Below are 27,559 nucleotides of genomic sequence, written 5' to 3'. Positions count from 1 at the left end.
CCAGGCCATAACACAAGTGCCCCAAAGAGGCCACTAGCGGTGTCCATATTTGGCAGACCAGTCTGTGCGCCCATGGATGGCCTGTACTGGGGGGCGAGACCGTAGGCCAGGTGTAGTCTTGGTGGGTGACGGCAGATAGGATGAGGCACCCATCTGACTTCTGCTTGATGACCTCCAGGTTGCATAATCTGTGACAGCAGGGACAAGCCACATTATTACATTACTACACAGCACTAAGACTGGACTGACAACTGTGCATTGAGACTACAAAGATCACTCACTTGATGCTGTCGAGTCCCCTATAGGTTCGAGTTGCACTCTTTGGCCGGCAGAGCCAACCTCTTTTTTGTAATAGGATGGTACATATCCACTTGGAAGTGTATTTGAACCTGCGATTGGGCCATCAAAGATAAAAGGACATTCAAGTTAAATGTTGTACTGTAAACAAACAACAGACACATAACCCTAGCTTATACCACACAGCCTTCTGTTTAGTAAGGTGACAGGTGATAAACATCCAGGACGTTGGTCCCAACCCAAATCGTTACCATGAGTGTTTCTGCTAGGAAGTGTCCCTCCTACAGGAATACTGCTGCTGCCCCAGCGGTTGCCTTCACTGTAGTCTTTGTTGGAATTTATTGCCATATTCTTTTTGGTACTTAAACCTGCAGGTGAGATAGGAGAGATTAGGAAATAGAGGTAAAGTTGAGAAAGTTTGCAACATAATTTAAATCACAACAAGCTGCCCCTTGTGGCTCAACAAGACTAAATCATCATGACTCAGCAACATTAGCCACTCCTGAGATGATCATTGATAAATCAATTGATGAAAATAATGTAGTTTCACCCAGGTTTAAAAATAATTTGGCATTCTATATCAGAGCATGTACATGCGTATGTCTCTGATTTGGTAGACAAATGGCAGATAAATCGAGTTCAAAGTTCACTGATAAAGAAGGCTCAATGCCGATTAATGAGTGACCCCATTTTATGATATACATTAGCAGTAACTAGACGTTCCTTACTGAAAATATCAATTTGGAAGGAAGGTCATGTTTTTGTCTTTCTACCTGGTAGATATCTTGACTGCTTCAAGTAATGCTGTTTGGCAGAGGCTGTTCTCGAAGGCTCCTGGTAGGACATTGCCTTGTTCAGATTCAAAGGTGCCTCGTCACCTGTTGTCACATGCCCCTTAACTTTGGGGCTGCTAAAATCCAAAACATTTCCATACCTGAAAGACATAGCAGAAATGCATAAAGCCTTTATCTGAAAAGATCAAACTGATAACTCATAGGGACAGAGAGTCTCACCTGCTCAACGTCTCCTCTCTTCGTTTTTCAGTAGGAAAGTTTGTTTTGCACAGAACACTTAGAGAGGTCAGCTCTGTGTCCTCAAAGTCATCCCAGCCGTCACCCTTTAGGAGGCCTGTGCCGTGGCCCCATCGCCGGCGTCCTCCACCCTTAGGTTTCACCTGATAGCTTAAGAAGTTGGCATTTTCAGCCTCCTGGGTCAACTCGAAAAAAGGAAATGGTGTATTAACAATCTCTATGAGAGAGACAAAGAAGCAAAATGGCTCAATTACATTTCTGAAGAATTCATCAACTTTGCATTCGTAGCCATTGCATTTTGGATTAATTTAACAAGGTATTCTAACATCTAATGACATGATTACGCGGATGAATGCTTGTCGTGCTCAGGTAGCCCTGGTTGATGACTGCAAACTCACCTGGCTCTGCAAGCTCTTGTCAACAATGTAAGGTAAACGGGTCTGTGGGACTCTCTCAGTCTCCTCCTGCTTCACTATGCGGTTGGGCTGCTCTCGCAGCAGCTCTGTGTGCCTCTGGTATAATGGAACCGGGGCGGGGGCTGGCTCGATCTGTTGCAGGGGCCTGGACGAGGTGAAATGCGGATTTGGGGGCACTGGCTGGGGAGGGGGCACTGGTTTGAGCAGCAGTGGTTGTTGCTGCTGCAGAGGCTGCTGTGATGGTTGTGGTGGCTGTGGAAGTAGGGGACCCGGCTGAGGCCTGCCCTGCTCCAGGATCTGCTGAGGCGTGCCCAACGCCTGACCCACGTAGAAGTATGAATACCTGAGGGCCTGCAAATGGAGAATAAAATAATTTATTGGTTTCCGTTGAGCCCTAAGCAGGATATATTAATCAGCTAAAATGACATTAAAATGTTAGAATATCTAAATTGTTTAGCTCCAGCCAAGGTGTGCTACCTGTGCAGAGGCTGGCCTCTTCTTAGGGTCCCACTGGAGTAGGTCTCTCATGAGGTGGATGGCCTCAGTACTGGCGTTGGGGATCAGACTCCTCAGATTACTGGGGACACACTGGGGCCAGCGGAAATTCATGGCTGCCGACAACTGGAAGCCCTCTGGCCAGTCATTCTAGAGGAAGTGGATTAGACACAATTATTATTATTGAACTGCTTAATTTCACCGTACAGAGATAAAACAGAACATTTTTTAAATGTTATGACAAAAATAATCTGGGAAGAAGTTTGTCATTTCAAAAGCACATCACACAAGACTAATCACCACATCTTCAGTGAGGTTTGATTTATGAATTTAACAACACCATGAGACATTCTACATGAAGATGTGAGGACAGTATAGCTTATAACAGGCTGATATACTGGATCTAACAGCCCCGGAGAACAAAGCTACCTTCTTTGGAGTTCCCAAGACTTGGCAAATTTTGAAAATGGTGTCCACTTCACTGGAGCCCGGGAACAGAGGCCTGAGGGTGTAGAGCTCTGCCATGATGCAGCCCACAGCCCACTGGTCTATAGGAGAGCTGTAGGAGGTGGACCTCAGCAGCACTTCTGGAGCTCTGTACCTGGATATCAAATCAAAGTTTATTTGTCACATACACAGATGAGCAGATGTTAAAGCAGGTGCAGGGAAATGCTTTTGTTCCCTAACTCCAGCAGTGCAGTAAATGTTTAACAGCACAATACTAATACACAAATAATCCCCCCCCCCCCAAAAAAAAAGAAGAAACAATAAATATCAGAACAAGCAATGCCAGAGTCCGGGATATAAATACACGGAGTGTATAGACAGTATGGACATGTAGGAAAAGGTTATGTACAGCAGTAGTTATATAGGATGATCTATGTCGACAATACCGTATGTACAGTGCATTCGGAAAGTATTCAGACCCGTTGACTTAGGGTCGTTGTCCTGTTGGAAGGTGAACCTTCGCCCCAGTCGGAGGTCCTGAGCAGGTTTTCATCAAGGATCTCTCTGTACTTTGCTCCGTTCATCTTTCCCGCAATCCTGACTAGTCTCCCAGTCCCTACCGCTGAAAAACATCCCCAAAGCATGATGCTGCCATCACCATGCTTCACCGTAGGGATGGTGCCAGGTTTCCGCCAGACGTGACGCTTGGCATTCAGGCCAAAGAGTTCAATCTTGGTTTCATCAGACCAGAGAATCTTGTTTGAGGAGTGGCTTCCATCTGGCCACAGTCATAAAAGCCTGATTGGTGGAGTGCTGCAGATATGGTTGTCCTTCTGGAAGGTTCTCCCATTTCCACATAGGAACTCTGGAGCTCTGTCAGAGTGACCATCGGGTTCTTGGTCACCTCCCTGACCAAGGCCCTTCTCCCCCGATTGCTCAGTTTGGCCAGGCGGCCAGCTCTAGGAAGAGTCTTGGTGGTTCTAAACTTCTTCCATTTAAGAATGATGAAGGCCACTGTGTTCTTCGGGGTTATTGTGTGTAGGTTGATGAGGGGAAAAAAATCAATTAAATCAATTTTAGAATAAAGCTGTAACGCAACAAAATGTGGAAAAAGTCAAGGGGTCTGAATACTTTCCGAATGCACTGTACATATAAAGTGAGTAATCAATTGGTTTAATTAGTCACAGATCAAATTAAATTCAAACAGAATAATGTTAATCTTATCTTTGTCTAACTACAGAAACGATTTCAAAACAATAGACATTACGTAAACATTAAAGTGAACAGTGTTCAATGACTATGTACAGTCGTGGTCAAAAGTTTTGAGAATGACAAACATTAATTTTCACAAAGTCTACTGCCTCAGTTTTTATGATGGCAATTTGCATATACTCCAGAATGTTATGAAGCGTGATCAGATGAATTGCAATTAATTGCGAAGTCCCTCTTTGCCATGAAAATGAACTTAATCCCCCAAAAAACATTTCCACTGCATTTCAGCCCTGCCACAAAAGGACCAGCTGACATGTCAGTGATTCTCTCGTTAACACAGGTGAGTGTGTTGACGAGGACAAGGCTGGAGATCACTCTGTCATGCTGATTGAGTTAGAATAACAGACTGGAAGCTTTAAAAGGAGGGTGGTGCTTGAAATCATTGTTCTTCCTCTGTTAACCATGGTTACATGCAAGGAAACACGTGCCATCATCATTGCTTTGCACAAAAAGGGCTTCACAGGCAGGGATATTGCTAGTAAGATTGCACCTAAATCAACCATTTATCGGATCATCAAGAACTTCAAGGAGAGAGGTTCAATTGTTGTGAAGAAGGCTTCAGGGCGCCCAAGAAAGTCCAGCAAGCGCCAGGTCCGTCTCCTAAAGTTAATTCAGCTGCGTGATCGGGGCACCACCAATGCAGAGCTTACTCAGGAATGGCAGCAGGCAGGTGTGAGTGCATCTGCACACACAGTGAGGCAAAACTTTTGGAGGATGGCCTGGTGTCAAGAAGGGCAGCGAGGAAGCCACTTCTCTCCAGGAAAAACATCAGGGACAGACTGATATTCTGCTAAAGGTACAGGGATTGGACTGCTGAGGACTGGGGTAAAGTCATTTTCTCTGATGAATCCCCTTTCCGATTGTTTGGGGCATCCGGAAAAAATATTGTCTGGAGAAGACAAGGTGAATGCTACAATCAGTCCTGTGTCATGCCAACAGCAAAGCATCCTGAGACCATTCATGTGTGGGTTTGCTTCTCAGCCAAGGGAGTGTGCTCACTCACAATTTTGCCTAAGAACACAGCCATGAATAAAGAATGGTACCAACACATCCTCCGAGAGCAACTTCTCCTAACCATCCAAGAACAGTTTGGTGACAAACAACGCCTTTTCCAGCATGATGAAGCACCTTGCCATAAGGCAAAAGTGATAACTAAGTGGCTCGGGGAACAAAACATCGACATTTTAGGTCCATGGCCAGGAAACTCCCCAGACCTTAATCCCATTGAGAACTTGTGGTCAATCCTCAAGAGGCGGGTGGACAAACAAAAACCCACAAATTCAAACAAACTCCAAGCACTGATTATGCAAGAATGGGCTGCGATCAGTCAGGATGTGGCCCAGAAGTTAATTGACAGCATGCCAGGGCGGATTGCAGAGGTCTTGAAAAAGAAGTGTCAACACTGCAAATTGACTCTTTGCATAAACTTAATGTAATTGTCAATAAAAACCTTTGACTCTTATGGAATGCTTGTAATTATACTTCAGTATACCATAGTAACATCTGACAAAAATATCTAAAAACACTGAAGCAGCAAACTTTGTGAAGACCAATACTTGTGTCATTCTCAAAACTTTTGACCACGACTGTACATATGGCAGCAGTCTCTAAGGTCTCAACACAAGGAAGGGAGAAAGGCTTTATAGGCTGGTTGATGCTCCACATGAGAGAAAATACAAGAGGAATCATGTTGTCACATTGCGGACAGAAAAGGGGACCAACAAATTCAGAGAACTTGATCAGTCTTACTGATCAATCACAAAATGGTGTCACAGACACATAAAACCCATATAGAGGTAACAAAACTAACCATCTTGTTGAAACATAGTCTGTGTATGGTGGCCGAGATCTTATCTCGCGGGCAAGCCCAAAGTCAGCTATTTTCACCAGCTCTGGTCCCATGCATAGAAGGTTCTCAGGTTTCATATCCCTGTGAAAAAATCCTGAGGGGAAAATCATACAGCGAGCATACAGAGTAACACGTGAAAAGCTTTTTCAAAATAGTGTACCTCATTTCTAGAAAATGTGCCACCAAAAAACATCTCCATGCTAGTGTATCATTCTGATAAGTATACAGTGGATCATACCATGCTTATGAATAAATGCTAATCCCTGCAGTATCTGGAACATAATATTTCGCACAGCAGATTCAGGGAACAGCCGAGACCTGTAACATGATACAAATAACAATACATGAGCCATGATTTTGACATACTGAGAAAAAGTATCCCCAAAGCATTGAACCCCTTTCAAATAGACTATATTTAGGCTTTGTGATTTAAAAAATAATAATATTTACCTGTCTTTCATTAGTTGATACAAGTTCTCCTTCATGTATTCAAACACAAAGTACAAGTGGTCATTTTCCCGTATAACCTCCTTGAGTTTGACCACATTCGCATGGTTGAGTTTCTTTAAAGACTGAAAGGAGGAGGGAACAAATTAGATGGTACCTCATCAATCAAGACCAAGCATGAGGGAAATCACCTCAATCTGTATATCATCAAAAACAGCTCTGCAATACTCCATCATGTAAGACCGACACATAAAAGGTAACACATTCAAGGCCTCACCCTTAAACCCAACAAACACGCTTTTGTTCAAAATCAAAACATGGTTTGACAATCAAAGCGCTTCCCAATCGTCACTTGCCAGACCGTCATTGTAAATAAGAATTTGTTGGATAAATAAAAGGTTAAATTAAAAATATATATAATAAACAGTATATCATCTTGGGTACAGTGTGGGGAACAACTGGTATTTCTAAAAGTGCAGCCATTAGTGATTGCTTATGCTTTTTAATGTTTTAAGCAAACCAGGGCAGATCATAGTAAACAGAGGTGAAGCAGGACTCAGTTTTCCCATGCACTGGAAAGTATGGAGGCAACTTTCAGCATGCCATATTTTTTTAGTAGTGGGGAAAGTCGTTATGGGTCTTGGTGGTGGCACATGCTATTTACAGCTGACATTCCAACTAAGATCCCTCAGTGGCCGGATTCGTCTAATATGCAGCTACGCTCCTTTGGTACCAAGCTCTAAGGTAAGGAATGAATATCTGGGTCAGGAACTAGAGTTCAAATCCAAGGGCAGTACACAGAAGAATCACCTTCTAGATTATTTGTGCTGGTTTCTGTGGTTCTGAGCAGAGGTGGAATTTAAATAGTCATACAAAAACAGTAACAGGTGAAACAGGCAACAGCTGTGGTAGGTTGTATTTATTATGTTACCATGTTTTGGAATAAATATGTGGAGCATTTTACACACAAGCATAATATCTGGAAAGGAGCACTTACTATGACCTCACGAAGATTCATGCATTCTTCCCATGAGTAGAACTTTCTCTTCATTCTGAAACAAATATGCAATCATTCATGATTAGCCTAACTTAAAGGGATATTTTGGCAATGAAGCCCTTTATCTACTTCCCCAGAGTCAGATGAACTCATGGATACCATTTTCAAGTCTCGGCATTCAGTATGAAGGAAGTTTCGCGAGCCAATGCTAACTAGCGTTAGCGCAATGACTGGAAGTCTAATGTATTTACTAGCAATTGCGCTAACACTAGTTAGCAACTTCCTTCAGAAATAAAAATGGTATCCACGAGTTCATCTTACTCCAGGGAAGTAGATAAACGGCTTCATTGTCAAAATCCTGAAATATCCCTTTAATAAAAGGACAGACATCATAGGTCATCCTTTTTATTTTAAAACATATTGGGATTCTTGATTGATATAAGAAGTTTGATTCATAAAAGAGATTAATACGTAGTGCGTAAAATGTATGATTGAAAAGACCAAACAAGTTTATAACACGTAGGCCTAGGCCAGGGTTCTTCAATTCCGGTCCTCGAGGGCCGAAACACCTCTGTTTTTCATCCTCTCCTTCTAATCAGGGGCTAATTCAGACCTGGGACACCAGGTGAGTGCAATTAACTACCAGGTAGAAATAAAAAACAGAAGCGTTTCGGCCCACCAGGACCGGAATTGAAGAACCCTGGCCTAGGCCTTCTCTATTTCAATCTCAAGACAGCGACACCACCAACATTATGGATTTACGCAGCGAATAATGGCTAGTCCGACATTACGATCTGTTCCAGCTGGCAGATAGCCGCTGATACGTAGGTAGTGAGGGATACTGCAAGATTCTGGCATGTTCTACTTGCCCAGAGTCAGACGAACTTGTGGATAACATTTTTATATCTCTGCATGTATGAGTATGAAGGAAGTTAGCAGTAGTTCCGCGAGCCAATGCTAACTAGCGTTAGAACAATGACAAAGTCTACAGGTACAGACGCATTTCTTTTCGACCAACCTTTACTTGGCAATAGGGTACTTCCTCAATTCCCGACTTGGAAGCCACCGCTGTCTTCTAAACATCCATGGCTAGTTGCAGGTGGTTCGTTGGAATTTAGAAAATGCTCTGTTATTAAATAAATTAAATGTTTTGCTCAATGGTCGAAAATGTGCTGCTTACCCTTAACACTACCTACGTATCAACAGCTATCCGCCAGCTGGAACAGATAGTAATGTCATACTAGCCATTGATTTATTAGCTAGGATTTATGCTGCTAGTCTGCAGCTGCCCCACACACTTCCTGTCAAAGCTAGAAATAGAAGTCAGAGGCTTTTATGATGCTGCCCAAAGGTACCATACCCACCAAGACATGCCTTTATTTTTTTAAATCAGCTAAATGGGTGGGCTTGTCAGTCATCCGTGCACTTTTATTTGTCTACACATCTTTCTAACCAGCTGTCATCTTAACCACACATGGATGTGGGAGTGGCCACCTGCTAATGCCATTCCTAGCAAATCCCACAGGCACTGGCAGCTCATTTTACTACACGGTTTAGCAGCTACAACCACTTTTAGGCTAAAGCCCTTCAATTTAGGTACCAGAGGATAATATGTAGCCTACACTAGCTACCAACCCTGCAAAGATGGACTGCATTTGCACACAGAGATCAGCCATTTTTTTCAACAAAAAAAATAATTCAATGACAATGTGCCCTACACTCACTTCTTAATGGCGACCAGTTCCCCTGATTCCAGGCTGCGGCCGAGCATGACTGAGCCGTAGGTGCCATCCCCGAGCTGCCTGAGGGTGGTGTATCTATTCATGGCGCTGCCCTCTCCTCGCCATTGCCTAGGGGTAGATCAGATCACTATGGGCTGGAGGAACACAGAGGTGGCAGGCTGGAAGCCCCCTGCATCTGTTGAGTGTAACCAGATTTTCCTGTGACAACAGCAGTGGACCACAGGCACAGCTGCAGGACTCATGTTGTCATGGGCTTCTTGCCTCCTCCTGAGGAAAAGGGAATCGGAAGGCATAGAGGAAGCCATAGACCAGCAATTCAATCACAGAGGGAAAATATACACTTGGTTATCCGTTTTAAACAATACAAAGAATCTGAGACAAAGAGTTTGTAATTGAATGCAAGTTACACAATTTATTTGATTATCTTCTTAGATATTCAACAGACAGTAGTACTCTTTTTGCCAACCCCATTCATAGATGCTAATTACCTTTAGCGCCTAATTTAGGGATGCAAATTTCGGTCAATTTTGCTGCTGACTAACTGACCCTCATTAACCTTAACCGTCAAACTAATATTTCCCCCCAAACAGTAAAATAATGTGACCAACAGAAAATACTATGCATGCATACAAGGAACGGCCCATTTATATTAAGAGCTTAATGGAAACATGCAACAATAGCAAGCCTATCATCTTACAGTCAAAAGGCTATGGCGTATTGTTGATTATAAACTGGGTGGTTCGAGCCCGGAATGCTGATTGGCAGAAAGCTGTGGTATATCAGACCATATACCACGGGTATGACAAAACATTTATTTTTACTGCTCTAACCATGTTGGTAACCAGTTTATAATAGCAATAAGGCACCTCGGTTGTTTGTGATATATGGCCAATATACACTCCGCGTTGCGTCGTCGATAAGAACAGCCCTAAGCCGTGGTATATTGGCAATATATCACACCCCCTCGGGCCTTATTGCTTAAATGTGCAACTCCTGTATAATGAAGTAGCAAATACGTCATTTTCAAACATTTGCCAAAAGGCTTATAAGAGGCCCACTTGTTCTAAACGTGAACACACATCGCTAGGGATACGGTTTTGGAAACAGAAGGAATATATCTTCCATATCAGCGAGAAATAATTTTCAAAAACAAAATGTTAAATTACTACACACATTTATAGGGTTAGGTTAGTGTTACCACACAGCCATATCGCCATGTTACAGCGCATGTTTACGGAAGACAGACCGAAGACAGAGGCAGACCACCTGTGTCACAGTAATTAGCCATCTAGCATGTTCAGAACACCTGTGTAACCGAAGAAGGCCGCCAGAAACCAGTTGTAACTGAAAAATACTGTAGGCTGCAACTGTGATAAAGCTGGTCTAGCTATTTCATCACAAGCTAGCTACTGACCTAACATTACCAAAAGACATGCATAAGATTAAGTGTAAAAATGTCTGACCATAATGTCATGTTATGTTTACATAGTTAGCAATATTGCTAGCTAATTTTCCCCCAACTTCGGACACTCTAGCGGTTGGAGGACTAAATCACCTCGAGCTCAACATTTAAATGGACTGGAAAATAACGGTACGTTTTGCGACTAACAACACTCTTCTAGCTAGCTGACCACCGATTTTCAGTGCAATTTATGTAAGTAAAGTTAGGTTTTGAGCGTTTTCAAAAAAGTTATGTACACATTTTGTGGAACACTGCATATTGTAAAATTCGACTGGGCGACAGACCACACATCATTTAATATCCAACTTTTTACCTCTGAAATATAGCTAACGGATTTTCTAATGATGCTAGCTTAGTTGCTAAATGTTGATAGAACTGCTAAGACAGCAAAAAGGAAAGAAATTGTAAGCGTTAGATAATACATATCACGAAAACAGCTGAATGTTGTCAAGCTTTATCGTATCAAAATGTTGTCCTCTGACAGAGGCGTTTTGCACAATCTGCAAAAATGTATTTGGAACTTTGAACCATTAATTTTTTGACACCTATCACTGTTGGCTATGTTTCGTCTTACAACAGCTACATAGAGACAGTATTTAGTCAAATTTTACAATGTATGCATCAATATTAAACTAATTGGGACACTAATTTATTATAGATAACATCAAACAAAAAACGTGGCTCCACTTTCAGTTATTGTGAAAACTTTCATCACCTTTCAATGCTTTAGCTTTGAAATGTAAACGTTTATACATATTCAGATTGAGTTATCTTTCTAAATTGTGTATAGTATGCCAAGTTATTTAGCTACATTGTATTAACACCACAACATGGAGAAAGTCAAGAGGAAGCAGTGGAGTGTGTTGGACATGTTCCATGCCATGGAGGACTGCGGGGCAGGGATGGCTATCCGCCAGGCTGCCAAGGTTAGACATCTTTTGTTTTTAGGAGATTACCATGTGTATGTGAATTTTATCTGCTAGTAACAGTTTTATTTTCTTATCTACCAAGGTGCATGGTGTACCTCGGCAGACCCTGGCGGACAGGCTGAGCGGCCGGGTGACCCATGGTTGTCGCAGTGGACCTAGCTACTGCTGCAACGAGAAACAAAAAATGCTACAGCGAGCTACTGTTAACGCGTTGGTTAGCGGACGTTAGCTAGCTAGCTCACGTTAACTAACAGCCACACGATCAATCTTTGATTGCTGCTGATAATGACAAAAAGCTAAGTAAGAGAGTCAAAAATACACTCACCCACTCCGTTTCAACTCGATGAACAGACATTTGAACACAGCATCACTAAACTACTTAGTCAACCACGCTCACTCACATTACATCCATAGGCCCATCACAACAAATCACAGCTGCGCGACCACTAAAGCGAGCTATTCTTCTTCAGTGGCGGTTGGCAATCAATGTTATGTCACATTACCGCCACCTACTGGACTTTCCTTTTCCTTTTTCTTCTTCGTCTTCGTCTTCGTCTTCGTCTTCGTCTTCGTCTTCTTCTTCTTCTTCTTTGGTGGGGTTTATCGGCGGTTGGCATCCAACGTTATGGTGCATTACCGCCACCTACTATACTGGAGTGTGGGCCAGAGACCGGGAGAAAATAAATGCCACCCCCGTTGCTCTTAAAAAAGATAACAAAATATTTCAGACTATATCTAATGACATTCTATTCAATATACTCTTCAAACTAATTTCCTGTATCCCCTTCTCCCTCATACTAGATCTCACCCTCTCTCTTTCCCGCTGATACTGCCCACACAGTAGCAATACATGCTCCACAGTCTCTGTTTCCTGTCAATAATCACACTTTCCTGTTGGATGCTTTCCTATCACATTTAAGGTCTTATTCAACTGGCTGTGTCCCACCCTCCATCTTGTAAAAATAGCCTCCTCTCTTCTGTCCCTTCCTGCCGTCCTCCCCGACTTTCCTCTGTACTTGAAATAAATGCCTGCCCTTTGTATCTCTATTCCTCTTCTTCTGCCATCTCTGCACCATCACTGTATATATCAGGCTTTTTGCCTCTGCCTTGCTCATTGAAACTACAACATCAACATCCCCACTACTAAGTGCTTGTTTAGCCAGTACATCAACTGCCTCGTTCCCCTCCACCCCCACATGGGCTGGGACCAAAGTAAATCTTATCTGTATACCCATCTGTCTAATCCTGCCATGGGTTTGTAGCACCTCATAAAGCAGGTCTTGTCTGCTACGTGAGCTAAAGGACTGGAGACTCATCAACACTGCACATGAATCAGATCAAATAACTACTCTGTCTGGCTTGACTTCCTCCGAAACGCCCCACTACATATTCTGAGTCCTTGCCCCTGTATGACATCTAGCCTTTCCAATGAGGTCCGGGCTGCCGAACCATACGCTATACTGTCATAGTCTATTACAGATCAGATCAATGCAACATACATGGTCCTCAATGAGGAACGCCCAGCCCCCCACTCCTTCCCCGTCAGACAGCGCATCACATTTAGCACCTTTTTAGACTTTCCCACCACTCTCTCAATGTGTTCTGCCCAGGTCAGTCTAGTGTCAAAGTATACCCCAAGGAACATGAAGGCCCCCACCGTCTCCAAGTTTCTCCCATATAACCTCAAGCATACCTCATCTACCACCTTCCTCCTGGTAAAGAACACTGAGTTTTCTCTAAAGAGAACCTGAATCCCAACATTAATGCCCACCGCTCTACCTCATCAATTGCTTCCTGTACCTTCCTGACTGTATATGGCACATTTCTTCCCCTCTTCCATAAGGCCCCATCATCTGCAAATAACGACCTCCCAATATCCGTCCGTACCTGAGAATAAACATAATTGATCATGATTGAGAACAAGAGGACTAATCACGTTTCCCTGCGGTGAACCATTATCCATCAGGTAGCTGCCTGATAGACTTACCTACCCTCACCTGTAAAGACCTTCCAAACAGGAAATCCTTTATCCAGTTGTACGTTCTTCCTCCTACCCCCATAATATCAAGCTTGATTAACAACCCCTCCTTCCACATCATATCATATGCTTTCTCCACATCAAAAAAGACAGCTACTACAGTCTCCTTGTTCACCTGAGCCTTCCTGACCTCTGCTTCTAAGCAGAGCACTGGGTCCATAGCTCCCCTACCCTTCCTGAACCCACTCTGATGTGGTGATACTAGCCCCCTGCTCTCCAGGAAGTAAGTTTGCCTCTCCGTAATCATACGTTCCATAATCTTACCTACATGTGATGTTAAAGCTATTGGCCGATAGCTTTTTGGTCTAGTTGGGTCCTTGTTGAGTTTCCCCTCCTCCCACACTCTCTTGTAAAACACCAATACCTTATCCAGTGCTTCATCACTAAGATGGGCCAACATAACATAGCACACCTCATCTTTCCCAGGTGAAGTCAACCCAGCCTTACCTATTGCCCTTTTCACCTCTGCCATGGTAAATGGTGCATTCAATGCATCATTTTCATCCTCCCTCCTATCCAGCACTCTAGGATGCTCCTCTCTCGTTCTCTCTCTCCCCCTCTGCCAAATTTGCCGAGCTATGCACTTGGGCAAACGCTTTGACCATCATCTCTGCCTTCTCCTCATCTGTTACTGCCACATCCTTCCCACTTGTCAACACTGGGTAATCCCACTCCCTTCTGACCCCACTCATCCTCTTAATCATCCCCCACACTTCTCCCACAGGTGTCGCCCTTTTAATAGTGTCACAGAACCGACGCCAACATGACCTCTTTGCCTGACGGATAGTTCTCCTCACCAGGGCCTGCTTATACTGAATCAGATGTTGGAAGTTATGCGTCCTTTTCAGTACTCTAAATGCCCTGTTCCTACTCCTCACCATTGCCACACACTCCTCCGTCCACCATGGGACTGCTTTCCTTCTCCTCCTCCTCCTCCCTGAACTCTTAGATATAGACTCAGTAGCTGCCCCCACTAACGCTGTTCTCACCCAGTTATTCATACTATCCACATCCCCTCTCATGTCCACCCGAGCCATCACCTGCTCACTCAGCTTCTGAAACTGATCCCACTTTGCCCTTCCAAACACCCACCTGCCTACTCCATACACTGACACCTCCTCCTCCCTCCGGCCTACTGTGCATACTATGGGATAATGATCACTCCCTACTGTCGACTCCTCCCATACCTCCCACTCACAGATTCCTGCCATTGCACTAGATACCAGAGTGAGGTCCAAGGCAGACAATTTCCCTGTGGCTACATCAATCCTGGTCCCTCGGCCATCATTCAGGCACACCAGATCTTTAATTTCTATCAGATTTTCCATCACTTGGCCATTTTCATCCATCTGTTCTGGCATTTATAACATCTTAAAGGCTTCGGTACATAAGCCCTCACATAATAACTCATATATCCTATGGTTACTTTATTTGGCAGCACCCGGTCCTTGAAGTGTAACAGAATAGACAGGCTAACTACCTTAACTCCACCCTTTGTCGCTTGCAATCTTTGAACATTCACTAGAATGCCTCCTCTCAAGTTGTCGCTTACCTCTTCAGTGCTAACACTCACAGGCACTCCTGTTATCACCCCATTAAACCACTGCTTCCCTTCTTGATCAGTCCAGCTGCTCGACACCACCTTACACTTCCCTATTTGCTTCACTCTGAAAGCTTTTTCCCTCTGCGCCATGTCCTTACAGAATACCAACAAGCTCCCATCTCTTAACAAATGTGCATTGACAACTTCCCCAATGAACTATTTTATCTCAGCCGTCAACCTTATCAGACTCATCGCCCCAACTCCCCCTTCCTCCCTAAACTTCAGAATCACTTTATGCTCCTCCTCACCTCCATGATCCCCTCACGACTTATCTTGCCCTTCCTCAGCACTCTCTACCTCCGAACTGCCGCTAGAGTTGGAAACTGTTGTTCTCCTCAAACTTCCTTTTCTGCCTCCTCTCTGCCTCCATAGACCTCTCACTCCCCTTCAAACCCCTACTCCCTTTCTCTCCCGCTTTCTTTTTCTTACTCCCCCCTTTATTTGTACCACTATGCTCCATACTTGCTTCACTTTCTTCTCCATCACGATCTCCTACCATCTCTGACCCAGTCACAGCACAGCCGTGCCGAACCGCCACCACACCGAGTAAAGTTTGATTGTTTGTTTATCAACGATTGATCGCTAGCCACAGCTTTCAGCCTCTCCCTCGGGACGGATTGTTCAACTGACTCTCGGACTTTCCCTCTTGGTGTTCTTCCCACTTATGACCAAGCCTATGTAACATCTCTTCTGTTCTGACCATTGACTGTATTCTGACACCAACACCACCACCTGGTTGGAGCCATAGATAATGATAGAGGACTCTAGTGCCCAAAAGCCCGATTTAGCAACATGTTGAAGTAGTAGGTGGGACTTCCTATGGGTTAATAAGGAAGGATCTTCTTCTTCTTCTTTGGTATCATGGCGTTCACACATTTTGTTTGTGCATGCCACAACCTACTGTGCGGTAGTGTGTGGTCGATCACGTTACACTTTGTGACACAAAAATAAAAAGGAAGGGCAAAAGGGAAAAAATGCACCACCAACTAACCCTACGCCTATATACCACTATTTCATAAAAATAAACACCACCCCATTCCACTACTCTCACCCTAACTGATCCTACACCAGGCCGATGGCCTGGGAGGACGGGACTCTTTCGTTCAACACACCTTGTAACTCTTCTGCAGTAAAACTTCATATACCCAAGTACTTCTCTGCAGCTGCCACCACAACATCTATTTTCTGTGATTGATGTAACATTTCTGCGGTACAGTTGATAACCATGCAATGAATGCTAAGAAGCCAACCGTACTGAAGCACAAATTCGTATCACTCTGTATTGGCCTACGCCTACTACTCACCCTTGACCTATCATCCTCTACTCTCGTCACTGCCTCAGCATACGACACCGTCTGTTCTACTCTGACCCTGGCAACCTCAACCTGCCTCACACCGGGCACTTCTGATCCCCAGCAACATGGGCACCCCCACAATTGACACACACAGTTTTTTCCACCGATACTACAAATTCCTTTGTCCCATGCCCTCCTGCACATCTCTCACATCTCAGAATCTCCCTCCTACAGACTGCTGCAACATGACCATAAGCTGGCATCTAAAACACCTTAGTGGGTTCGGCACAAAAGCTGTCACGGGATAACTGACATATCCTAACATGACTTTGTCTGGCAAAGACTACTTCAAAACTCAAAAGGACAGTGTCTTCTCAGTTTTACCACGCTCGCCACCGGTTCTGCGTCGTACCAAACGGCGGGCGTGACAGACACCGGGAATCTTCCATTTCAGTTGCTCCACCTCAACACTTAACTCCACCCCAGTAATCACTCCTTTCAAAGGCGCCCTACTCCGGAGAGCAGGTCTTTTCGAAGAAACACAGAAAATCATCACAAGTTTGCTTCGATTAAGGAAGGATCATATAATTCAATCCAGGTCATCAGGAGGGTTGAGCCAATGAATTATACTCCATAACTGCAGGTGGCAGTAAATCGTTAACCTAAGCTTTATACCGGTTCAAACAACACACTCCTCCAGGTGGCAGTATGCACCCTTTCAGTTTGTTTACCAACTCATAGAAGTAGTACAATAAAATGGACTACTTCAAAATGGAGATGCCTCAATGGCGCTGCCTGTGCGCTCACAGGCGCCATATTGTGACATTTACAAAGAAGAGTCCTCTATCATTCTCTGGTTGGTGTCCATCATCACCACATATTGCCATGTCATATCTTTCGTAGCCGCCCACCAACCCTCCCTGCATGGGTCCAGGTGACCTTTCCACCCCTCCCCCCGATTGCTGTACTGGTGTCAGAAGTGGGAATGCGCTTCTGTGAAGCTTTCGAAATAGGTGGTATAACAAGTTCCCTCCCTAACACTCCCCTTGGCCCTAACCATTCAATGTTTGCAGATCTGAGGGGTCTGGATAAGTGTAACCAGTGTAGTGGAGGAGCTTCCACCATACTTCCACCTTACAGATCTGCTAGGGAGGGTTAGGGAGCTTGGCTGCCTGAGTAATGAGTATGGAGGAGTAGCGGTCGAATTGGCCCAAGGTATCTGAATACTGCTCTGGCGAACTAAATTGAGCCTACCCATTTATTTTTTATGAAAATGTATACTGGGAGTCTGTGATAATGAATGGCTGCTTTTAAGCTGGGACAAAGGTGTGGGTACCACATTTTTTTCAGTTATGAACAGCGTTCTAGAAGTTTAACAACATTATTATTATTATTACCAAGGGTGTATCTCAATAGTATAAAGTGGCTTCTTCATCTCCTTTCCTTCATCTGCACTGATGGGAAAGGAGTTGGACAAGTGAATGCAAATTGGTTTGGTTTTGGATCCATCATATTGCATTTACCTGTCCTGTCTTGGTTTTTCCAAGAGGTGAAGATGAAGGAAAGGAAACAAGAAGAAGCAACTTCAGACTAGAGGTGTACCTCAACTTTCTCTTTCATAAAAACACCCCTTACATTGTACAGTCAGGCATTAGGATCCCTCTACGTTGGAATGATTTTCGAAAAATATGCTCATTAATGAAGGATGGCACTTTTGTGTGGACCATGTACTAGCCTATAACAAAATTATAGAAAAGAACGATGTCAAATCATGACGTCAGTGACCTTCAGCTCGGAGCTATAGAAAGATGTCCGAGTTTTGTACTTGGAATTCCGAGTTGGGTGACCGTTCAAAACTATTATTCCCAGTCGGAGCCTGTTTTTTTCCCGAGTTCCCAGTTGTATTGAACGCAGTGAAGTCGGAGATTTCCGAGTTCCCAGTCGTTTTGAACGCAGTAAAAGTACTCAGCAGTTCGAGGCAAGTCATTGAAATGTCTGCATTTCTGCGATCTCTCAAATTTCCCCGATGTGTTGTCCGTTTTTCTGACCGTGATCTGTAGACCCTCATCTGAAAACGTTAACGGACAACAGAAGACCATAATGGTAGCTCAATGTCGTTTGTTATGAGGCTAAACCCTGCACCGAGGCAGTTATCTAGCTAGCTAGGCTAACGTAGTTAGCCAGGAAGTATGGTCACTCACGCCTACTGCTGGTGGTTGCATGACGGGTCTCGTAAACACGAATGATACTAACTAGCTAGTTAGCTACCTGTAGTTAATGTATTGATAAATTAAAATGTCCAGGTGTCAACAGATTAATATGAAAACTGTTTGGCAAATAAATCATGGAAATGACATGCTAAGCCCTGCTTGCTTGTTTTAGTAGCCGACTCAACTCCACGATTTACGATGGAGTTGTGTGGCAACTAGTCTGGGCAGACTGGAGCTCCGACGTCACATACGTTTTTATAAAAAAAATTAAAAACGGATTTCAGCAAACGAACAATACACATGACATTGACATTGTCCTCTGAAAATACGTAGTTTTTGATCGCTTTTATGTGACATCGAAACTCCAGTCCGCCACACTAGTCGCTGCTCAACTCCAGTCCACCACACTAGTCGCTGCTCAACTCCATCGTAAATCGTTGTTTAGTTGGCTATTGTTTAGGTAACGTCAAGTAGCTAGTTCCTTCCTGGGCATAGGCAAAGCCAAGAAAGAGGCTGATTGTTCGTTTGCCAGTTAGCAAGCTATTGTGGTGCCAAATGTGTTTGAATACTAGGAGCTAGCTTATGTGTTCTAGCTAACTTGTGCAATTTTTTTTTTGGCATGCTCACACCTCAAAGTAACTTAAACCCAGATCACGCTTTGAATATTGGTTGGGTGTGGTTTGTCTTTCTTGTCCTACCACTTCACTTCCATAAACACAGCTTGTATTTGGGTAAATGACTTGTATCAATATTTGCTAATGAATGAAACCCTATTTGTTAAGAGAGCCAGACAGTCCATGTTTGTGATTCGCTGCCATGTTTAGGCCTAGTTATTTTAACAATACTTTTATTTTTTCTGCAGGCTGAAAGCATTATCAATTCTCGTGGCATTGTAGAAGATCAAGATGGAGAGAATGAAAATACTGATGACTCAAACCTCCAAGTAAGATGGCCTATACAAAGGTCTAAACAACTATTATGTCTCAGAATTGCTCTGTGATAAAGAGTTTAACAGAAATCCATATTGGCATTTTTTTTGTTGTTGCCATGATAGCATACCTATACACTGTTATGAACAAAGTTTACGAGATTGAGGGTTGTTGCTTACGCTTTGCTATTGTGTGTGTGTACACAGGGATTGACATTAAAGTTCGAAAGGCACTTGTCAGGAGTATTTTTTTTGGTTGCCAGACGATTATGATTAATTACCTATTTACACACAGAATTGCCATATTATATTACCTGCAAATAGGGGAGGAATCAGAATTATCATTACTGGAATTATTTTTAATTGAGTTGTTATCAGTAAAAACATTCTCAGAGCAGGCTCAACTTGCCAGACTGCCATAAATGATCTGTCTTCCACTTAAACAATGGGGAGGAACCAGAAAGATCTGTTTTAGGCTACTGGAATTCTTTGCAGTATTCTATATATATATTTTTACAAATCACCTGCCCAAAGGGGCAACCTCAGAGCAGGTTAAACTTGCGAGACTGCTCAGGTCACTTGCTCCAGGCAATAGAGAAACCCCTAATGTCAATCACTCGTACACCATTGTTCATGTGACAAGGTGGAGCTCACCGTGTTCAGGGCCCAATGGATGTCTGAACTGAAGCCCAACTCTGGGTCCAATGGGGGGAACAGAGGACTGTCGTCAAGAGCTGCAGACCTGAGAAGAAAACAGGAACTGGCCCGGGAGGAAAAAGTAAGCTGTTTTGTTAGAGCCATTTACACTGAACAAAAATATAAACGCAACATGCAAAGTGTTGGTCCAATGTTTCATGAGCTGAAATAAAAGATCCCAGAAATTTTCCATATGCACAAAAAGCGTATTTCCCTCAAATTTGGCGCACACATTTGTTTACAACCCTGTTAGTGAGCATTTCTCCTTTGCCAAGATAATCCATCCACCTGACAGGTGTGGCATGCTGACTGCAGGAATGTCCACGAGCTGTTCCCAGAGAATTGAATGTTAATTTCTCTACCATAAGCCACCTCCAGCGTAGTTTTTGAGAATTTGGCAGTATGTCCAACCAGCCTCACAACCGCAGACCACGTGTAACCACGCCACCCCAGGACCTCCATATCCGGCTTCTTCACCTGCGGGATCGTCTGAGACCAGCCACCCGGACAGCTGATGAAACTGTGGGTTTGCAAAACTGAAGAATTTCTGCACAAACTGTCAGAAACCGTCTCCAGAAAGCTCATCTGCATGCTCGTCGTCCTCACCAGGGTCTTGATCTGACAGCAGTTCGCCGTCGTAACCAACTTCAGTGGGCAAATGCTCACCTTCAATGGCCGCTGGCATGCTGGAGAAGTGTGCTTTTTACAGATGAGTCACGGTTTCAACTGTATCGGGCAGATGTCAGACAGCATGTGGGCGAAGTGGTTTGCTGATGTCAACGTTGTGAACAGTGTGTCCCATGGTGGCGGTGGGGTTATGGTATGGGCAGGCATAAGCTACGGACAACGAACACAATTAAATTTTTTCGATGGAAATTTGAGTGTACAGAGATACCGTGATGCGATCCTGAGGCCCATTGTTGTGCCATTCATCCGCCGCCATCACCATGTTTCAGCATGATAATGCACAGCCCCATGTCGCAAGGATCTGAACACAATGTTTGGAAGCTGAAAATGTCCCAGTTCTTTCATGGCCTGCATACTCACCAGACATGTCACCCATTGAGCATGTTTGGGATGCTCTGGATCAATGTGTACAACAGCGTGTTCCAGATCCCGCCAATATCCAGCAACTTCGCACAGCCATTGAAGAGGAGTGGGACAACATTCCACAGGCCACAGTCAACAGCCTGATCAACTCTATGCGAAGGAGATGTCGCGCTGCATGAGGCACACCAGATACTGACTGGTTTTCTGATCCACACCCCTACTTAAAAAAAAAAAAAGAAGATTATATCTGTATTCCCAGTCATGTGAAATCTATAGATTAGGGCCTAATGAATTTATTTCAAATGACTGATTTCCTTATATGAACTGTAACGCAGTAAAATCTTTGAAATTGTTGCATGTTGAGTTTTAATTTTTTATATTTTTACACCAGATATTACTACCTGCCATCAGCATCATCTTCACTATCGTTCCCAACTTTTGTTTCTTTGTCTTAGGCCAGAGAGTTGTTCCTAAAAGCTGTTGAGGAAGAAGAGAATGGAGCTGTTTATGAAGGTATGTCTGTGAGACAAGATAGGCTAAGCCCAAGGCGGGCCAGTATGGAAGAAAAAAAAAAATTTATGCACTCACTAACTGGCTCTGGATAAGAGCGTCTGCTAAATGTGTAAAATGTAATTTCTATTTTGTCTGAGTATGATGTGATTGACCTTTTAAATGGATAGTTCACCCAAATTACAAAATGACACATTGGTTTCCTTACCTAGTAAGTAGTCTATGGACAAGGTATGACAGCAATCAATGCTTTGGTTTTATTTCCCTGGCACCGTTTCCAAATGCTAACATTTTAGCATTTGTGGCATAAATCTCATTCAAGTCATGGTACCATTTAGCATTTTTTACACATCATGTTTAAATCATCCGTAAGTATGATTTTAAAAGCAAAGTATGATTTGAAATGTTAATATTGGTACCATGACTTGAATGGAATTCTTGTGTGGCTGTAGTTGGGATTGGGAATAATGGTTTTACACAAAAGCATAGCTAAACTTTTTTTCCCTCCCTAATTTGCAGCAATTAAGTACTATCGCAGGGCAATGCAGATTGTGCCTGACATTGAGTTTAAAATCAACTACAGTCGTTCTCCTGATCCAGATGGTGGGTAAGTCTTTATATGGTGGTATACAGTAACACTACAATGAAGACTTCATACTGAAAGTCACACCTCTTTTCCATACAAGTCATATCATGTGAATGATACTGCATATCTGTTTCCTAGCAATGAGAATGACATGGATGGTGAAATAGAGGATCTACTGGCCTACTTCCATCAGCAGCTCACTCTGCAAGACAACTCTCTGAAGATATGTGTTCCTGAGGTGGAGATGACTCAGATGCACATCTCAGGTAGAGCTTATGCAATAGTTAGGAAAAATCCACACACCCAAGCACGTTAAAAAAAGTTATGTTGGCTACTCTCATGCTCCCACAGTGGTTTATTAAGACGCACCCACATACAATGTTTCAATCCCACTGGGATAAGGGCGGCAGGTAGCTTAGTGGGTAAGAGCGTTGTGCCAGTAACCGAAAGGTCGCTGGTTCTAATCCCCGAGCCGACTAAGTGAAAAATCTGTCGACGTGCCCTTAAGCAAGGCACTTAACCCTAATTGCTCCTGTAAGTCGCTCTGGATAAGAGCGTCTGCTAAATGACTAAAAATGTAAAAAAAAATCTTGGTCAGGATTGAAACATTTCAATAAACCACTCAATGAACCACTGTCTGGGAGAATATTGGCTTTGCAGTACTCGATTAGTATACTGGACATTGTCTGGTTTGCCTTTACACAAACTTTGAAGGACTTCTATACAGTACATAAGCTCTCTCACTGTCAGTCTGTTCCTTTGGGTTTCTGTCCACAGCCCTGCCCCCAGAGGTCTTGATATACATCTTCCGTTGGGTTGTGTCCAGTGATCTGGACCTGCGTGCCCTCGAGCAGCTCTCCCTAGTCTGTAGAGGCTTCTATATTTGTGCTAGGTCAGACCAGTCATTACAAATCCAACATATTTTAAATATACTTTCCACAAACATGGTTTTGATTCATTTAAATTCATGCTGAACTTTTTAGTGCTGTGAAACACTGGTCCATACACTGCATTAAAACAGGCTCCTGAATAATGTATTGGTTTTTTCAAATGAAACCTAGATTGTTATGCCCTTGGTGTTGATTTCTCCTCAGGGACCCAGAGATTTGGCGTTTGGCCTGTCTAAGAGTGTGGGGCCGGAGCTGTACCAAACTGGTGCCCTTCAACTCCTGGAGGGAAATGTTTCTTGAGAGGCCACGTGTGCGCTTTGATGGTAAACACTAAGGAACATCACTTATTTATCATCCTTAGAGAAAGAAAAACTCTAACATAAGAGTGGATTTGTTTCATATACTTCTCTATTTTCTCAATATCAATGCACAATTGGCACGTTTAGCAAAAGTTGCATAGCTAAAACTAGATTGGTCCGATTTTATCAGATGCTCGTTATGTTTGGGAAATTCAATATATGGTATTCAATGTTGATTTTGCAGGTGTTTACATCAGCAAAACGGCATACATCCGTCAGGGAGAGGAGTCCCTTGATGGATTCTACAGGGCTTGGCACCAGGTGGAGTATTACAGGTCGGTGCTTCAGTCAGTCACTGGTGTCCTTGTTATGTTATGTACTCCCGAGTGGCGCAGTGGTCTAATGCACTGCATTGCAGTGCTAGCTGTGCCACTAGAGATCCTGGTTCGAATCCAGGCTCTGTCGTAGCCGGCCGCGACCGGGAGACCCATGGGGCGGCGCGCACAATTGGCCCAGCGTCGTCCAGGGTAGGGGAGGGAATGGCCGGCAGGGGATGTAGCTCAGTTGGTAGAGCATGGCGTTTGCAACGCCAGGGTTGTGGGTTCGATAAAAAAATAATGTATGCACTAACTGTAAGTCGCTCTGGATAAGAGCGTCTGCTAAATGACTAAAATGTAAAATGTTATGACATGCTAATGACCGTACAGTCGGACAAGACTAGCTATACTGTTTGTATCCCCAGATATCTGCGTTTCTTCCCTGATGGCCAAGTCATGATGCTGACCACACCTGAGGACCCAATGGTCACTGTTCCTCGTCTGCGTAGCAGGAACACCAGGTATTTAGAATGCAACATACACTGGCATCCAAGTCTGGAGTAACACATTTGAGGGAAAAATTTGTTTTAGAAGGTCACAACGGTTGGATTTGTAACATTCATGGCTTTCCTTTTCCCTTTACACAGGGTGGAGTCCATTATGTGTGGTCATTACCGTCTGTCGCAGGACACAGACAATCAAACCAAAGTATTTGTTGTCGTCTCTAAGAGAAAAGAAGAGGTGAGTGAGAGAAGTTACAGCATTGGACATGGATGAATTGATGTGGGAAGGTATTTATATATTTTCCATTCCTGTTATACCTTAAACCCAACGAAATAGGCAGTTTCCTCACCCATTAACTGGTGCAACTGGTGCAGTGCTGGACACAGAATAGGAGAAAATAAAATACTGTACGTCATTGTCCACAGATGATTGAAGAGTGCTTTGGCTATTCAGTTCTGACTGCGGATCCCTGTGTGCGTGTTCTCTCTTGACAGAAGGTGGCAGAGTACCAGAGAAACTCTCGGTTTTGCCGGCGGAACCCAGCGGCACTCGAGACAGAGCACAGCTTTCATGTGGGACTGCAGCTGTCGTCTGGCGGGCGCCAGAGCTTCAACAAGCTGAATTGGATTCACCATTCCTGCCACATCAACTACAGGTAATACACTGGGTAGTTAGGGTTTTGATTTGACAGCATTCATTCAATGAATGTCATTGCAAGAGAGAAAAGTGATTGGGAATGTAACTTTTCATTGAGCTCTCAGGTATCCATCTCCTAAAGCAGCATAAATGTGATTTGAATGTTTTTTTAGATCCACGGGAGAAACGGTTGTCACTGCCTTCGACTTGGACCAGATGTACGCATCTTTCTTCTTTGCACGTGTGAAAAGCTATACAGCATTTTCTGAACGCCCACTCTAGGGCAGCCTAGAGAGAAGAGATACGTCACTACTGAAGTAGAAACCACCCAAAAGTTTACACAACACTAAATGCATATTTCTTTGCCTGTTGGTTTTGGGCTGAACTATGATTTTGAATGAATGTATACCAATCAACCTGCATCTGATTCTAAACGTAGTGTGTGTGCCACATAGCCATTATGTCTATGGCTGTCACAGCAAACAAAAAATAATTATACTGATTCTTCTTTTAAAGACTGGATAGATGTCCAGTATGATGACATAAAATGTCAATAATAGGAGATTTTTCACCCTTTTCCAACAATGAATATTTTGACTGTTTTTGTTAATTCTCTAGTAAGCTATTTTCTCATCTGTTAACTCAACTGGAATAAACAAATGTGGGAACTATGTGTAGATGTTTTTCTTATCACTATAAGGCGTAAAGTGTGCTTGCACACCAACAACAAAAGCAGAACACTGATGGATTTTCTCTTACACAACCCCAATCATAATACAACACTTTCCCATCCCAAACTCAATTATTTCATAATTCTAAATCACTTTTCTTGACCAGAGCACACATAATCCACCTATTACATACTCTAGGAACCCAGGTCTGAAATGGATTTAGATGAAGAAAAGAAAAAATCTGATTACAAAATATGTAAAATACAAAAATCGTAGTAAAGGCTCTCTTTAATGATATTTATCTAAATGGACTTGATGGTGGAATGCATAACAGCTTAAAATGATAATGGTGAATTTAATAGTAAAATCATATTTTCACATGACCTTTGATGGTTGTCCAGGTGTCGTTCTGGTGTGTCCTCATAAGTGTGCGTCGTAACACTGGCATGTTTTCCAATCCTGTTGATTTTTTTCATCCTCTTCAGAGCCATCATTTTTATAACCCATTGATTGAAAAGAGAGTATTCCCCTACGTGATAGTTTGTTCACATACCAGGAAAGATTAGCATCCAAGAACAGCGGAATAAATAATCTAGGATTTGTGACATGACAACCCCCATAAGCTTCAAATTATGATTACTTATGGGGTGATATGTATATATATTTAAATAATAGGCTTACTGTATGATAACTGGCTTAATAATAGCAAGGAGTGAAAGACCTAGATAGGAAATATCATTGTAAGTGATAATTGGAATGTGCCCTGAGGGTGATAAGATCCTGGTGCTATTGAGGAAACAGTACTGGCTTGATTAGAGTGCTTTAGAACGATGCCTGAAATACACCACAGGAGATACAGACGAAACATTCATGATTTTATTCATTCCAATCTGTGACATTACAAATGCAACAGCTTCGAGGCTGGCTTTACTTGCACTGTTAGAAAGCTGATAATATTTCTACAGACTAGACTACTGTAGATACAAATCTGATCTTGCAGTCCATTCACAGATTGGGAGGACATGAGAATGTTGTCATGCTGTTGTTTCTTTCTCAACTTGTCATCTGAGAACATTTCAACATTTGATTACATAATTCAAACAGCTAACATAGAGAAGCATTTCTACTTTTCAGTGGTAAGTGGCTGTAAATGGCTTTCAAAGCGAGACATCTCTACAACATAAGTTGGTGATTTGGCCCCTGAATTTTATAATTAAGGCATATGTGTGCTACAATACAACATAATTAAGGGAACAAGTTAAACATGTACAAACATAAGTAGCAACATCTATTAAGGCAACGCTTTGGAGAAAACACAAGTCACATTCAAACGTCATGGCTTGATGTAACTTGTAGCCTGACTCAATCTAACGAGTGAAAACAAGGAGGCAAACACTTGAGCGTAAGAGAGAAGTGTGGGTTTAAAACACAGCATGAACCATGCATATATATACAAACAATATTAAATATGATACAGAATTGTAAGTTTAGTTTATACATCTACATGTTTTTATTATTTTCTGCGTTCCATGGAGTTGAGGTTGAAATTCAAAGCGTACAGATAATACCAGTAATACTAGGGTGACTTTGGGTAAAGAGAGATACTGAGAATGTATGTCATATCAGAGGCTGAATTTTGAGGGTTGAGTGGACACACTTATCTACTTCATATATTCTTTAACACAATCCATGACATTATCAGTGTAATTTTTGCTGCATAATATGTTGCAATAAAGTAGGTCATAAATATACAAATTGGGAAACATTAGATGGAAACTAAATTGCTACTGTAGAGGAATAGTATTGTGCAGTAGGTAGGGCTCTCAATCTCAGACACCCATAACTAAAATATTGCATCTGTTCATGAGAGATTAGGGCTCTCATAAAATGTCCTCGTACGTAAACTATTGCTACAACAACGGCAATATCTAAAGCAAGACCT

The 27,559-nt window shown here is 42.9% G+C and overlaps 2 protein-coding genes across 9 annotated transcripts; one reads left to right on the top strand and one right to left on the bottom strand.

Moving 5' to 3' along the window:
• Window positions 1-11,940, bottom strand: LOC121575141 (serine/threonine-protein kinase ICK-like). Of its 7 annotated transcripts, none has more exons than XM_041888059.2 (14): window positions 11,710-11,940; window positions 8,976-9,101; window positions 7,252-7,306; window positions 6,258-6,379; window positions 6,046-6,125; window positions 5,769-5,901; window positions 2,669-2,840; window positions 2,222-2,389; window positions 1,727-2,095; window positions 1,311-1,513; window positions 1,071-1,231; window positions 549-665; window positions 282-389; window positions 1-188 (listed from the first exon to the last, which is right to left on the bottom strand). In XM_041888059.2, the coding sequence occupies exons 2-14, from the start codon at window positions 9,074-9,076 to the stop codon at window positions 34-36; spliced, it is 1,944 nt and encodes a 647-aa protein (XP_041743993.1). In that variant the 5' UTR covers window positions 9,077-9,101; window positions 11,710-11,940; the 3' UTR covers window positions 1-33. The 7 variants fall into 7 exon arrangements, with proteins under 7 accessions (XP_041743993.1, XP_041743966.1, XP_041744002.1 ...); XM_041888032.2 differs by having other exon boundaries at window positions 8,976-9,260; window positions 11,710-11,939; XM_041888068.2 differs by having other exon boundaries at window positions 1,311-1,510; window positions 8,976-9,260; window positions 11,710-11,939.
• LOC121575171 (F-box only protein 9-like) lies at window positions 11,346-25,617 on the top strand. 2 transcript variants are annotated; one of them, XM_041888096.1, is made up of 13 exons: window positions 11,346-11,381; window positions 19,393-19,473; window positions 20,102-20,236; window positions 21,660-21,717; window positions 22,234-22,321; window positions 22,439-22,566; window positions 23,078-23,192; window positions 23,395-23,513; window positions 23,734-23,824; window positions 24,232-24,327; window positions 24,454-24,547; window positions 24,805-24,965; window positions 25,120-25,617. In XM_041888096.1, the coding sequence occupies exons 1-13, from the start codon at window positions 11,358-11,360 to the stop codon at window positions 25,226-25,228; spliced, it is 1,299 nt and encodes a 432-aa protein (XP_041744030.1). In that variant the 5' UTR covers window positions 11,346-11,357; the 3' UTR covers window positions 25,229-25,617. The 2 variants fall into 2 exon arrangements, with proteins under 2 accessions (XP_041744030.1, XP_041744041.1); XM_041888107.2 differs by lacking the exon at window positions 11,346-11,381 and adding an exon at window positions 18,245-18,423.
• The last annotated feature ends 1,942 nt before the right edge of the window (window positions 25,618-27,559 follow it).

This window comes from Coregonus clupeaformis, chromosome 1 (genome assembly GCF_020615455.1).
Source record: "Coregonus clupeaformis isolate EN_2021a chromosome 1, ASM2061545v1, whole genome shotgun sequence".
NCBI classification, from domain to species: domain Eukaryota; kingdom Metazoa; phylum Chordata; class Actinopteri; order Salmoniformes; family Salmonidae; genus Coregonus; species Coregonus clupeaformis.
Note: the sequence above shows the minus strand (reverse complement) of the source record. Positions and strands in the feature narration are given on the sequence as shown.

Excerpts from the sequence above, each read along its gene's own strand:
- LOC121575171 (XM_041888096.1), top strand. The coding sequence starts at position 11,358 with ATGGCTATCCGCCAGGCTGCCAAG. Across the intron at positions 24,328-24,453 it reads CTGCGTAGCAGGAACACCAG|GGTGGAGTCCATTATGTGTG; the intron begins GTATTTAGAATG and ends CCCTTTACACAG. Across the intron at positions 24,548-24,804 it reads TCTCTAAGAGAAAAGAAGAG|AAGGTGGCAGAGTACCAGAG; the intron begins GTGAGTGAGAGA and ends CTCTCTTGACAG.
- LOC121575141 (XM_041888059.2), bottom strand. The coding sequence starts at position 9,076 with ATGAATAGATACACCACCCTCAGGCAGCTCGGGGATGGCACCTACGGC. Across the intron at positions 7,307-8,975 it reads GAACTGGTCGCCATTAAGAA|AATGAAGAGAAAGTTCTACT; the intron begins GTGAGTGTAGGG and ends TATTTGTTTCAG. Across the intron at positions 2,390-2,668 it reads TCTTGGGAACTCCAAAGAAG|AATGACTGGCCAGAGGGCTT; the intron begins GTAGCTTTGTTC and ends CACTTCCTCTAG.